General features: G+C 40.1%; 1 protein-coding gene across 24 annotated transcripts in view; it reads right to left on the reverse strand.

The window, feature by feature from the left end:
- The window catches only part of madd (MAP-kinase activating death domain), a 92,484-nt gene that overhangs the window by 38,523 nt on the left and 41,370 nt on the right, over positions 1-12,591 (reverse strand). For 14 of the 24 annotated variants that reach the window (XR_009804255.1, XR_009804254.1, XM_061887224.1 and 11 more), the window contains 10 exons: positions 11,523-11,628; positions 11,230-11,416; positions 9,146-9,296; positions 8,623-8,826; positions 7,361-7,411; positions 4,473-4,576; positions 4,190-4,273; positions 3,937-4,095; positions 2,057-2,177; positions 1,799-1,861 (listed from right to left, as the gene is read on the reverse strand). Coding sequence is in view for 22 of the 24 variants with exons in the window: in XM_061887224.1 (XP_061743208.1) it covers positions 1,799-1,861; positions 2,057-2,177; positions 3,937-4,095; positions 4,190-4,273; positions 4,473-4,576; positions 7,361-7,411; positions 8,623-8,826; positions 9,146-9,296; positions 11,230-11,416; positions 11,523-11,628 (1,230 nt within the window). In the remaining 2 variants the exon portion in view is untranslated. Of the gene's footprint in view, positions 1-1,798; positions 1,862-2,056; positions 2,178-3,936; positions 4,096-4,189; positions 4,274-4,472; positions 4,577-7,360; positions 7,412-8,622; positions 8,827-9,145; positions 9,297-11,229; positions 11,417-11,522; positions 11,632-12,591 lie in introns of all 24 variants that reach the window. The other 10 variants (XM_061887232.1, XM_061887229.1, XM_061887239.1 and 7 more) reach the window with 4 other exon arrangements.

Raw genomic sequence — 12,591 nt, forward strand, 5'->3', positions numbered from 1 at the left:
AAAACTACCACATCTGAAAAACAGTTAAGCAGTCTAATGTACTGCGGCCTGTCGAAGAGGTAGTTAATGATTCATGCAGCCAGTTGATGGTCCACTCCCGCCTCTTCCAGTTTCACCCACAGCAGTGCTGGCTGGATGGTGTTGAAAGCACTGGAGAAGTCAAAGAACATGACTCTCACCGCACTTCCCTGCAGTCTCCAGGTCGGTGAGGGCCCAATGCAGCAAGTAAATGATGGCATCATCCACCCCGATGCCTTGACAGTAAGCACACTGCAAGAGGTTTATTGTTGTCACGGTCTGTACGCGTAAGTTGCTGGGGATTATCCACTCCATGGTCTTCATGAGGTGGGAGGTCAGGGCAACAGGTCTGAAGTGGTTCAGGCTCCATGGGATGAAGTGTTTTAGGGATTGAAACTACACAGGAGGTCTTCCAGAGTGTAGGGACTTTTTCCAGGCTGAGGCTTTGGTTAAAAATGTAAATGGACCACAACAGTTAACTGGTCCACACATTCCCTGAGTAGCCTGGAACTGATGCCATCTGGGCCTGTAGCCTTCCTGACCTTGTTCCTTCCCAACTCCCTCCTCACTTGTTCCAGACTCTGGGAGTGTTGGGTGGGTGATGACTGGGTGCGGTGAACTGGGCTGGTGGGTTTGGGGGGCTGACTGAGAGGGGTTTGTTAGGAAGGTGGGGAACATGCTGAGGACTGGTGTGGTGTGGATGTGAAAGGGTTGCAGTGGGGTCAGAGTCAAACCTGGTGAGAAAAACATTGAGTTTGTTGGCCCACTCTTGGTTGCCAGAAGCCTGGTGGCCACTTCCACCTCTCCCATGACCTGAAATCTGTTTCAGGCTGGACCACAAATCACAGATGTTATTTTTCTCCAGCTGTTGTTCCATTTTTTGTTTGTAGTCTTTCGTATGTCTCCTGGTCTTATATTTAACATTCCACTGGACTCTTCTAAGTGCCTCCATTTTTCCTGAGGTGAAAACCCCTCTTCTTCTCATTTAGTAGGTAGGGCCTTCATCTCTGTGGTGACCCAGGGTTTATTGTTGGGAAAACATCAGACCATCTTGAAGGGCACAGTGTTTTCCACACAAAGTTAATATACTGTATCATGTGATGCACTCAGTCAAACTGTCAATGTCCTCTCCATTTACATGGCTAACACACAAAACATGCATCTAAAAAGGTCAATAATTCATACCAATATTGATTTTTATTCATTATTATTTTTTCAGCAATAACAGTTCCAAAATAAACTGCCTGCATGGCAGCTTTGTTATAATAGTTCCAATATTGCAACATTTACACATTACACTAGTTTATCTTATTCCACTTTATGTATTACTTATTTTAGTTTTTTTAGTAGTGTTTATAAAATGTGCTGTGGACCATAAAAAAGTGCCCGCAAAATCCCCCTGTTTTTAAACATTAACACTTGATTGCACTTGATTTTCACTCTTTCAATTGTGTGCTCTTTATAAATGATACGTCGAAATAATAAAAAGAAATGAGATAAGGCAATTCACATATTTTGATCATGGAAGTATCAGTAAGGAGGCATTCAAGACTGACTGCTACACCATAACAATTGTGGAGACATAAAGGGAGAATTTCTCACAATTTCCACACAAAAAAAGACCTACACAACTTTGAGTTTGCGCTCACAGAAAAACTGGAAAAAAAACCCACATCACGACGCAGATTATAATCAGAGCTACACTTGGTGAATGGCAGGCATGAACGGCATTTGCACCCCACACACAGGGAAAAGGGCAACAGCAAGAGATTAGCCCTACTTAGCGAAAAGGTTTCCATGGCAGCATCCTCTAGTTGATCCCAAACGGAGCTCTTATCACGGCCTGGAAGATTTTTCCCCAGGACACGTATGAAGCAGGAGAGAAGAGAAGCATAGGGGGTTAGGCTAAGAGGTGAGAAGAGTTAATGGCATAAAAAAGGAGCAGACCAAGCCCAGAAAATACAAAAATGGAGACAAAGACAAATCTGATTGACAGCAGTGATTTTGATAGGTGGGCTTTAAACCAGGCAAAACATACCAAGCAGGCCTTCGCAAAGATAGATCCTCATGCTGATATCCTCCATAGGCTGAGTGGGCATCCCCTTTGCAATTGCAGTTGCGTGCTCTTTTGCCCCTGGTTTCAGTGTATGAGTCTTTCCCTGTCGAAGACAGAGGACTGTCACATTTTTGTTACAGTAAAAAAATAAAAAATAAAAAATACAAGATTGTATAATCAAAAGACAAGACAAAATGTTTGGGTTGGATTTCTCAACTTTAGCTGAGACGAACCAGAACATGAAAATAGGGTATTAATACCCATCAAATAATACTGTAATATACTATTTCCCTTGTACGTGCAGTGAGTAACCCAACTTATGAGTGTTTTGAGATACGAACTGTGTCCCGGCTAACTGTAACGCTTTAAATTAAGAGCATAAAATTGAGTTACGAGACTCCCCATCGACAACTAATTATCAGAATGAATCACGTAAGATCTGTCCAAAACATCCGGTGTCACTCGCTAACAATAGCTTATAGCTACTGATCGACATAACTTTGTTTTGTAACCATTGGGACGGACTAAGTGAGTATCAAGGAAACAGCAGAGAAGAAGCGGATTGTTTTAATTGAAATAAAAGGGTCATATTATGCAAAAGCAACTTTTCTTACCTGTTGGTACCCGTTTTTCAGTGTTTGGGATCCCCATAAATCCCATAAAATCCGAAATCAAACCATAGAGCCATGGTGGACATGTTTATAAAACAATCTTGCCTTTTTCCAATCACCAAGAGAGCCATTTGGAACTCGAGACTTTGGAAACATATTTTGCCTTAGTTATATCATGTTCATATATTATAGAGGTTTACCCGAATAGCTTTGCACTAGTCCATCGTTTTAATCCAGTTGTAGTCCAAAATTGTAGCCAGTAAATTCCTTAATTTTGTCTATTCCCTTGTTGTAAGGCAGACTGGCTCATGCAATCAAAAATCCTCTTTTCTAATAAAAAGTAGGTTATAGTTTTAACATAGATCTCTTAGTAGACCCGGCATAGAAGCACTAAAAACTAAAACATGGCTGACGGTGTGGAGACACATTCGAAGTGAGCATAGCCTGGAGGCAGAAATTAAGTCTGCCCACAAAACAGAGCATTCCAAAGAGACAGTCAGACAGCGGCTTAAAGAGGGTCTGTAAAACATCATCTATACAACATTTGGATCAAAGCACCACCATTACATTTTATGTAGACCAAAAAGGAAGTGCTTTAAATGTAGAAAACAAATAAATAAATAACCCTTTTAAAAAAAGAAATCATCAAAAACACGACTGATCACATACCTGACTTGAAGAAACAGTTGGAGCGTTGCCCTGCTTGGCTGAATCAAACTTAAGCAGGAGTCAAACGCCAATCAAAAACGTTAAAATAATATATAACCGACGGACATTTATCCATGAAAATGTGGAGAGGCTGCTGATTTGACAGAGAAATAGCTCAAAGAATACACTGTAGAAGTCCAATCTACTATAGTAATTAATAGTACATTTTATTGTATTGTTTTTTTTTATACCAAATTTCATATCTAAAGGTTTGTTTCTCTTTTTAAAAAGCTGTGTTACATGTTTTAAAGAGGCAAAGCATGGATTAAATTGATTTCAGTTCATTTCGATGGGTGACTGATTTAGGATACAAGTGTTTTGAGTTATGAACCAATTAAGCTTATAAGTTGAGGTACTACTTTATCTAAACCCCCATAACTTCAACCGCTTTTGTTAGGGTAGTGTTCTGGGACAACACAAAACTGTAATCTTTGTTTTACCTGATTACAGTATGGATCAAATTACTAGTGTAGGTCTAAATCACCTCAGTTATTTTTCCCACAGAAAATGAAATGCATGATGAGTCATATTTGGTGAACTTACAAAGACTGAGCTGGTGGCAGGGTTTGTTTCAATCTCACTGTCAGAGAGGGTCCCTCTGGACTGAGCTAAATGCAGAGCGCTTCTCCCACCCAGGCCATCTCCCGCCGTGCTGCTCAAGTCACTGTCAGCACCCAGTGTCTCTCCAGAGCTGAAACTTATCTAAACATGCACAAGTAATAATTTCAATATAAACGCTTCAGTTTACGGATTCTGTAAATATCAAATATTTTGAAATGATGAAATTATGACCTACCACCGTGCTCGCCTCTGAGTCTTGGCTTGTACTTCTCGTCAAGATGGGAGGTTCTGAACTTGTTACGGACTCTGTGTCGCTCTTCTGAAAAGCCAAGGGGGAAACAAAAAGAGGCACTAGTGGTAATGTCCAATGGGCATACTTTACATATTAAAATTACAGGTTGTGTACTGTACCTAGTGAGGCACAAAATGCAGCAATGCGGATTACATCACTGCTTCTTTGAACATTGTAGGTTCTCTTTGTTTGAATTCAGAAAATATTATGTAGACCCTGCACTAACCTGAGAAGCAGATGTGACACTGAAACCACTATCAGCACTGATCTGTGATTTCTTCTCCTCTGCATCAGTCACCTGAGGGCGCTGCTGCTTTGCCCCTTCAGCCCCTGAGGGAGGAGTACAACTGTCAGTCCCATTATCAACGTTTCACCAACCTTACTTTGCTGCGAGTTGACCAATTCAAAGCCAGCAACAAAAGCAAAAAAGATCTACTCCATTCATGTACAATAATCATTTCAGCACTTAATAGACCAAACTAAATCTGGTGACAACTACATCTTCTATGAAAACATATTTTTCCATAATTAACCTGTTGCTACAAACATTACAGTACAGAATTGTAATTGCACCTACCACATGAAGGTCACAGCAATATTGGGATTTTGAAAACATCTTTTGAGAGCAAAATAATTATATATACATGAGAAATTTAGTGATTTTTTTTTTTTTTTTTTTTTACCTTAACCCTTGTGCATTCAAATGCCCAAACTGGGCCCCTAAAGGTTTTCCTTATGTGATATAATTGTTGAGTTTCAAGATTAGTGTTCTGAATTTTTGCCAGGGGTTTTTTCAAAATGTTTATTTATATTGTACTTGATTGAACTGAATATAATCTACTATGTGCCGCTTGCCTACTCTCATTCAAGCTCTGTAGGCACGGTAAAAATAATATTTGTCTGTCTACTGTACCACAACCAATGTCATGAATTATTGAACTATTAAACGCTGTAATTAGACCTCAATTATTCCTCATTTTCAAAAAAATTGCACATATAGCATTTTACCATTATTAAAAAAACAGTTATTTGCCTAAATGCCATAAAACATAGGAAAACATAAATAATAAAAATTTTGTATAAATTAGATACTTCAAGCGTTGAAAGTTAAGAAAAAAATATTATATTGCTGACTTATGAGACTTCTTAAACAGATTTTCTTTTTTTTTTTTTTTAAATAAGAGTACGTTTGTATCGTCAATTTTTACAGTTGCACAAGGGTTGAACCTAAACAAGGCCCCAATCATGCTTCCAGCTATTTTCTTTAGCGTTAAATCAGTACAAAAGACGTGTTAGCTTTAAGACATTCAGGATCAACCCAAGAGTGCATCAACATCATAAATCTGACGTCTAAATACTTCAGCCAATCTGATATTTATTTTTTCAAATAAGCCTAGTGGTATACCGAATATAAAAACAGAGCTTGAAGAAAGGGCCTTGAGGTGAAATATGCACTCTTTATAAAGAAACACCATGTAGACTTTTATGAAAACACATTAACAATAACATTCTGGCTGTTAAGGAAAAAAACTAAATAGTTACGAGCTATCCTTTAAACCCAAAAAATTGCAAAGACAGTTCATGTGAATAGTTAATTTATGTAAAACGATCATTAAAATGTTATATCAAGCAACTTTAGGAGGACCAGACAGAGAAAAGACAAGGGAGCAAACCCAAAGTGCAATAAAATAGTGACAAACAACCACAAATGAAAACAAAACTGCAAGAGCGTGTAGCAGTGTAACACTCCATTACTTAGCGCAACATTAAGTATTTGCCAGTGCTGCCGATGTGGCTCAAGTTACAACAACACACAGACACAGGCAGTTGGGCATGCCGACAAACAACAAGTGTTTGACAGTCTACAATACGTCGTTTGTAACATGACATATTTGCGAATGGCTTTGAAAATATTTTCTACAACAAAATAAAACATAAAAAAGCAACTGTAAATGACAGTTGAAGAGCCGGAAAGGGCAACTTTCTTCTTATATCTTGATACAAGGTCTAACATTAGAAAGAGCTTGCCTGTAAACTAAAGTAACTAATTTATTGCCATAAGTGAAAAGCTATGCTGAAAACTTAACTGAACTGAAAGGTGTTTAACTTCTATTTATGTGTTTAGATTCTCAACAATTACCGTATTTTTCGGACAACAAGTCACAGTTTTTTTCATAGTTTGGCCGGGGGTGCGACTTATACTCAGGAGCGACTTATGTGTGAAATTATTAAACACCCATCCATCCATCCATTTCTACCGCTTATTCCCTTTCGGGGTCGCGGGGGGCGCTGGCGCCTATCTCAGCTACAATCGAGCGGAAGGCGGGGTACACCCTGGACAAGTCGCCACCTCATCGCAGGGCCAACACAGATAGACAGACAACATTCACACTCACATTCACACACTAGGGCCAATTTAGTGTTGCCAATCAACTTATCACAATACCGCAAAATATCAAATATTATTTAGCTCATTCACGAAAGGGACTAGATATAGTATAAGATTTCATCGTATTTATTGATTAGGAGTGACAGATTGTTTGGTAAACGTATACGTAAACGCATGTTCTATATGTTATAGTTGTTTGAATGACTCTTACCATAATATGTTACGTTAACATACCAGGCACATTCTCAGTTGGTTATTTATGCGTCATAAAACGTAAACTTATTCAGCCTGTTGGTCACTATTTATTTATTTTAAATTGCCTTTCAAATGTCTATTCTTGGTGTTGGATTTTATCAAATACATTTCCCCACAAAATGCGACTTATACTCCAGTGCGACTTATATGTTTTTTTCCTTCTTTATTATGCATATTTGGCATGTGTGACTTATACTCCGGAGCGACTTATACTTCGAAAAATACAGTATTTAGAAGTTGGTCAAAGATGGCAACAACAGTGTGTAATAGACTGCATATAAAGGTATTCAATTTTAAGAGTCCATTGTCATACTAATGCCTAGGCATATTAATGTTTTATGTGTCATAGGCAGTCTTTTGCATCTGCTGATGTAAATACATCACTGGCTATAAAAAGGCAGAAAGGGGTGGAAGAAAAAGATCAACAGTTTAATACCCCAATCCTTTTTTTTATGTGTGAAGTCTCTTACTCTGTGGTTTTTCCATAGATTTTTGCTTATCCTGGTGCTTGCTCCACAATTCTACCCAAGATGCATTGCAAGCAAGGAGAGAAAGACAGAGAGTCAGAGAGCAGGTTGAAAAGGTATGTATGGTGGATGAGCATTAAAATCAAAACAAATTAAAAGAGCATTTCAAAGAAAACTGCATTCGTAGAATGTTTTGTAATGTTTGCATGTAGCTGCGTCTGACCAACCCTGAAAAGGACATGTCCCTTCAGGCTAAGTTCATCATGCGAGACAGCTACTATGGTAACATCACAACGCACTCATAGCACCTGGAGAGCCACACAGACTTCTGAAAGTGCTCAGACTACCGAACACTTCATAAATTCAAGTCGTTTGGCTCTCCAGAGAAACGAGAGGGACTGCCTAATTGAAAAAGAGCATGGAATGTGGTTGGTAGGCTGATAAGCCACTAGGTGAAATGAGAGCAGTTGCAAAAGCTGGGATGCACATCTCACAGCATTCTGTAGAATTGAGGCTGCAGCTTTAAATAGGAAGAGAAGGGATGTGCGGGGTGAAAGAGGTGTCACATTGCTTGACTGGAAGTCTCCCCGGTATACAGACCCAGAATAAGTCTAAAACATTTAAGAATAATTTGGAAAATTTAGTGTTTATAGAAATAAAAAATTACATTTAGTTCTTAACTGGGACTGTTTACTGGGACTGATGTTTTCACCCTCCATGCTGAGAGCAAAAGGAGCTGGTCATTTTAAACAGCACAAATTGTAGGAACCTGCAGTAAAGGCACAAGCGAGCTGGGTTTTTTCTAGGGATGCCCATTTGACTTGTTTACCTGGTCCGCTACTGCAGATTTAAGTTATTAGGAGAAGGGAAGGAATAAAAAGACATGCAGTCTAGGTGCTTAGAGGCTGACGACAGACCTCGACGGAGGAGGCAAACGGGGACAGAGATGTTTAAGGAAGGCAAGACAACACAATCCGAGCAGGATGACAGGGTTATATTCCAAACACTTTCACTGTTCATTTTTGAGGATTTTAACAAATATAGGTTTTTTCACAGCTTTATTTTGCATTACTAGGGCTATGCCAAAATCATCGTAATTAAGCTGGGAAAACGTGTGGAATATTGTAACACCTGTATCGTCCAGGACAGAAGAAAGGGACTTTCTTGGGAATAGTTTGACGGGGGTAGGAACTCGTTCCAGGGTTGATGAACTTTGTAAGGGATCTCACAGTGCACATGCAACCAGGTCGGAGTGGCGTACACACCAATGGAGGCAATAAAGTTTTCTTCATTCAGACTCCGGGTATCAAAATGGCGGGCCCCTCTGCCCATAGCGTGATGAGGTAGCTGCAGATGAGGAACGTTGAGAAGACCTTGAGGTTTGGCAGCCTCCATGCGACCGGAAGGACTCTCTTTACTCCCTGGGCTACCAGCACTGTCTGTGGGGCTTCGCTTGCGCTTTTCCGGGTCTAACAAGTTACCAAATTAAAAAGGGGCCACAGACAACATTCCACCAAAATTTTGAGGAAAAAAAAGTTTGAAAATGAAAAACAGGAGAATAAATATTAGTAAAAGAGAAGAATCAAATAAATGGATTGCTCATTAATTTGGGATCAGCATAATATTGACATAATGTAAGACAAAGACAAGTGTTTGAGGCACACACCAAAAACTTCTTGGCAAAACAAGCGTTAAAGATGAGCAGGCTTAACCCAAAAAATAGCTTTTATAAAAACAAAACAAAAAGAACAAGATCCACCACCCCCAGGTGGTGGATTTAAAACTTACCTTTGGTTTGATAATGTGTGCGTGCTATCTCCAATACAATGAACACACTGGCCATTCCTCCAACAACCTCATTTGTGTAGGAATGTTCCAAACTGGACACCGTACACTTCAAGATGTCCAGCATGCCCTTGTACACCTTCCTGCTGATCTCCTGAAAAGTTCGTTTAAAACACAAGCTCATGTCAATCCTGTTGTTGAAACATAAATTGACATATGATTTTAAAAACCTATAGTTTGTGTGTTTAATATTGACTTAAAGCCATGGGAGCATATACAGTGAAATTTGGATTTATGAACCCCTCATTCTACAAACCTTTCCTTTTAAAAACCACAGGCCAAATAAAAATATGCTTTGTTGTAAAAACCTTGTCTCAATGTACTATAGTTTCATTCATCCTTTGTGTGCCCTGCGGAGCAGCCATTTTGTTCCCGGCAGCACATCCATCGCTCTCCACGCTCATTGTCTAATCATTGTAAAAACTTGGCTGTTAAAGTTAAGGAGTTTTGTGATTTCAAACAGTCTGTGAGTGCACCAGAGGGATGACTGTGACAAAGTGTGTTTGCCTGTCAGGAGAGAAGCTGCATATAAAGAGGACAGTTGTTGTGGTTTTGGCTGTTATTTAAGACATTGTTGATCATCACCCCCTTGTTATGTTTGTTAAAAATACAATGATGTATAGCACCTTACATTGTGATTAATGTCTATAAATTCTTAATGAATAAAAGACTTTTGTCATTGCTGATAGTAATTAGTCATGTTTACATTGTTTCTTATGGGAACATTTGCTTTAATGTAATCACTTTTATATAAGAGCCAGTTGAGATTGTAAATCAAGGTCCATCCATCCATCCATCTTCTTCCGCTTATCCGAGGTCGGGTCGCAGAGGTAGCAGCCTAAGCAGGGAAGCCCGGACTTCCCTCTCCCCAGCCACTTCGTCTAGCTCTTCCCGGGGGATCCCGAGGCGTTCCCAGGCCAGCCGGGAGACATAGTCTTCCAAATGTGTCCTGGGTCTTCCCCGTGGCCTCCTACCGGTTGGACGTGCCCTAAACACCTCCCTCGGGAGGCGTTCGGGTGGCATCCTGAACAGATGCCCGAACCACCTCATCTGGCTCCTCTCGATGTGGAGGAGCAGCGGCTTTACTTTGAGTTCCTCCCGGATGACAGAGCTTCTCACCCTATCTCTAAGGGAGAGCCCCGCCACCCGGCGGAGGAAACTCATTTTGGCCGCTTCTACCCGTGATCTTATCTTTTCGGTCATGACCCAAAGCTCATGACCATAGGTGAGGATGGGAACGTAGATCGACTGGTAAATTGAGAGCTTTGCCTTCCGGCTCAGCTCCTTCTTCACCACAATGGATCGGTACAACGTCCGCATTACTGAAGACGCCACACAGATCCGCCTGTCGATCTCACGATCCACTCCTCCCCCACTCGTGAACAAGACTTCTAGGTACTTGAACTCCTCCACTCGGGGCAGGGTCTCCTCCCCAACCCGGAGATGGCACTCCACCCTTTTCCGGGAGAGAACCATGGACTCGGATTTGGAGGTGCTGATTCTCATTCTGGCCGCTTCACACTCGGCTGCGAACCGATCCAATGAGAGCTGAAGATCCCGGCAAGATGAAGCCATCAGGACCACATCATCTGCAAAAAGCAGAGACCTAATCCCGCGGCCACCATACCGGAACCCCTCAACGCCTTGACTGTGCCTGAATCAAGGTTCCACCGTATATATTTACATTCAAATGTTGGCACACTATTTCACTGACAAAACAAGTGGTAACTTTTTTTTTTTTTTTTTTTTATTATTTGATGTGTCGTCTATGGCTATAATTTAAATTTGAAAAATTATTATGACAAATGGATTATAAATTAATGCAAAAATACCCACAGGTTACAGAGTAGCGCTTACAGCATGTTTGAGCCAACTCTATGGACGACACGTCCTCTTTAACATAATTTTTTTCCCCCACAATATTTTTTTCTTAGTTTAACACGGCTAGAAAATCGACCAATTGTTCAGGTTTTCCTGGGATGTGTGGGGACAACCAATATGCTGTGGGTTGAAAAAAAGAATCTCACCACATCACGTATGATCTCCTGTCTGGAATCTTCCTCGGACTGGGTGGCTCTATTCAGTTTACTTAGCACAAAGACGCGGAGCTGCTCATTCTCCAACAGGCGGCGTACTTTTTTCATGTTGAGCCAGCCGACTCCTTGTCCATCTAGAACACTCTGTACAACCTCCTTTAAGAATTGCTGGTTTTCACTGTAAAGATAACACAAAGCTCAGATGTAAAATAATCTTAATGAGTTCTTTAGTGCGCGTAACACTGAATATTGGAAAATGTATTCTGATATTACTTTTGGAATACCTTGTGTTGTTGCCACTCTGAGGAGATGGTGATTCCCTCTTCACTGTTGGGCTGTGCTTGATGACAGAAGACTTCTGATCCACAAGTGCCCGAGGTGCACGGGCACCTGCTGAAAGAAGCAACACAATGAGAACTCAAAAACACAACAAAAAAATTTAGTCTTACACAAGAATTACAAACTAGCACACTGTGTATAACAGCGCTCATAAGAAGTATAAGTGGACACACACTAAACAAAGAACAATGTTCACAAGGCATATTGTAAAAGGTCAAGTTCCTCAGCAGTTTATGAGAAATGTATGTGCAGTATATTAGAGTAATATACACCATGAATCAATTGCTTTTGTTAAGATTTTACCCTACAATCATAGGACAATATCAGTTCTACAATAGGAGAGTCGAAGGGCACAACACACAAGGATATACAAACGTAAGATTGTGCTCTGGGTGGTGGCATTATTTACAACAATATAGATGCAAGAGACCAAGTTTATTTTGTGTAGAAACTACATTAGATAGTCCATGCACAGGATAAAAAATAAAGTGATACATCAAATAAGTTGGAAAACAAAAAAGACTCAAGCTGACTCATCTGAACAACTACCTCAGTGTCAACGTTCCTCATGTGGGGGTTGTGTCAATATTGATTTTAATGCAAACCACAGCAGAGTGAATGAGGCAGCCTACCAACACGTATGAGTCATAGCTCAAGCAATACTTGTAGAAAAGACTGCCAGCCAGCTAGCTTACTGACAGGTAAATCACAAGATGTATTATCTTATTTGTTGCCACAACTATAATTTACCCAATGTTTCAAGTTGTAAATGGTTCTTGATCATTTTTAATCCGTCGCACTAGATGTTCAGCTTTGCTTCCGCTCTTTTCTTTTGTCTATTTACATCAAGAAAAAGACAGACCTTTTTGAAAACTACTAACAACTAATAATAAGTATAACAGTTGCATATCATTGCTGTAGCTACTACGGTGTATACATTTCACAAATACTGTACGAACTAGGCCCAATATCATCTATCGTGTAGAAGCAGCAAAAATGGTACAAAAGAAGTAG

This window comes from Nerophis ophidion, linkage group LG25 (assembly GCF_033978795.1).
Source record: "Nerophis ophidion isolate RoL-2023_Sa linkage group LG25, RoL_Noph_v1.0, whole genome shotgun sequence".
Lineage (NCBI taxonomy): Eukaryota > Metazoa > Chordata > Actinopteri > Syngnathiformes > Syngnathidae > Nerophis > Nerophis ophidion.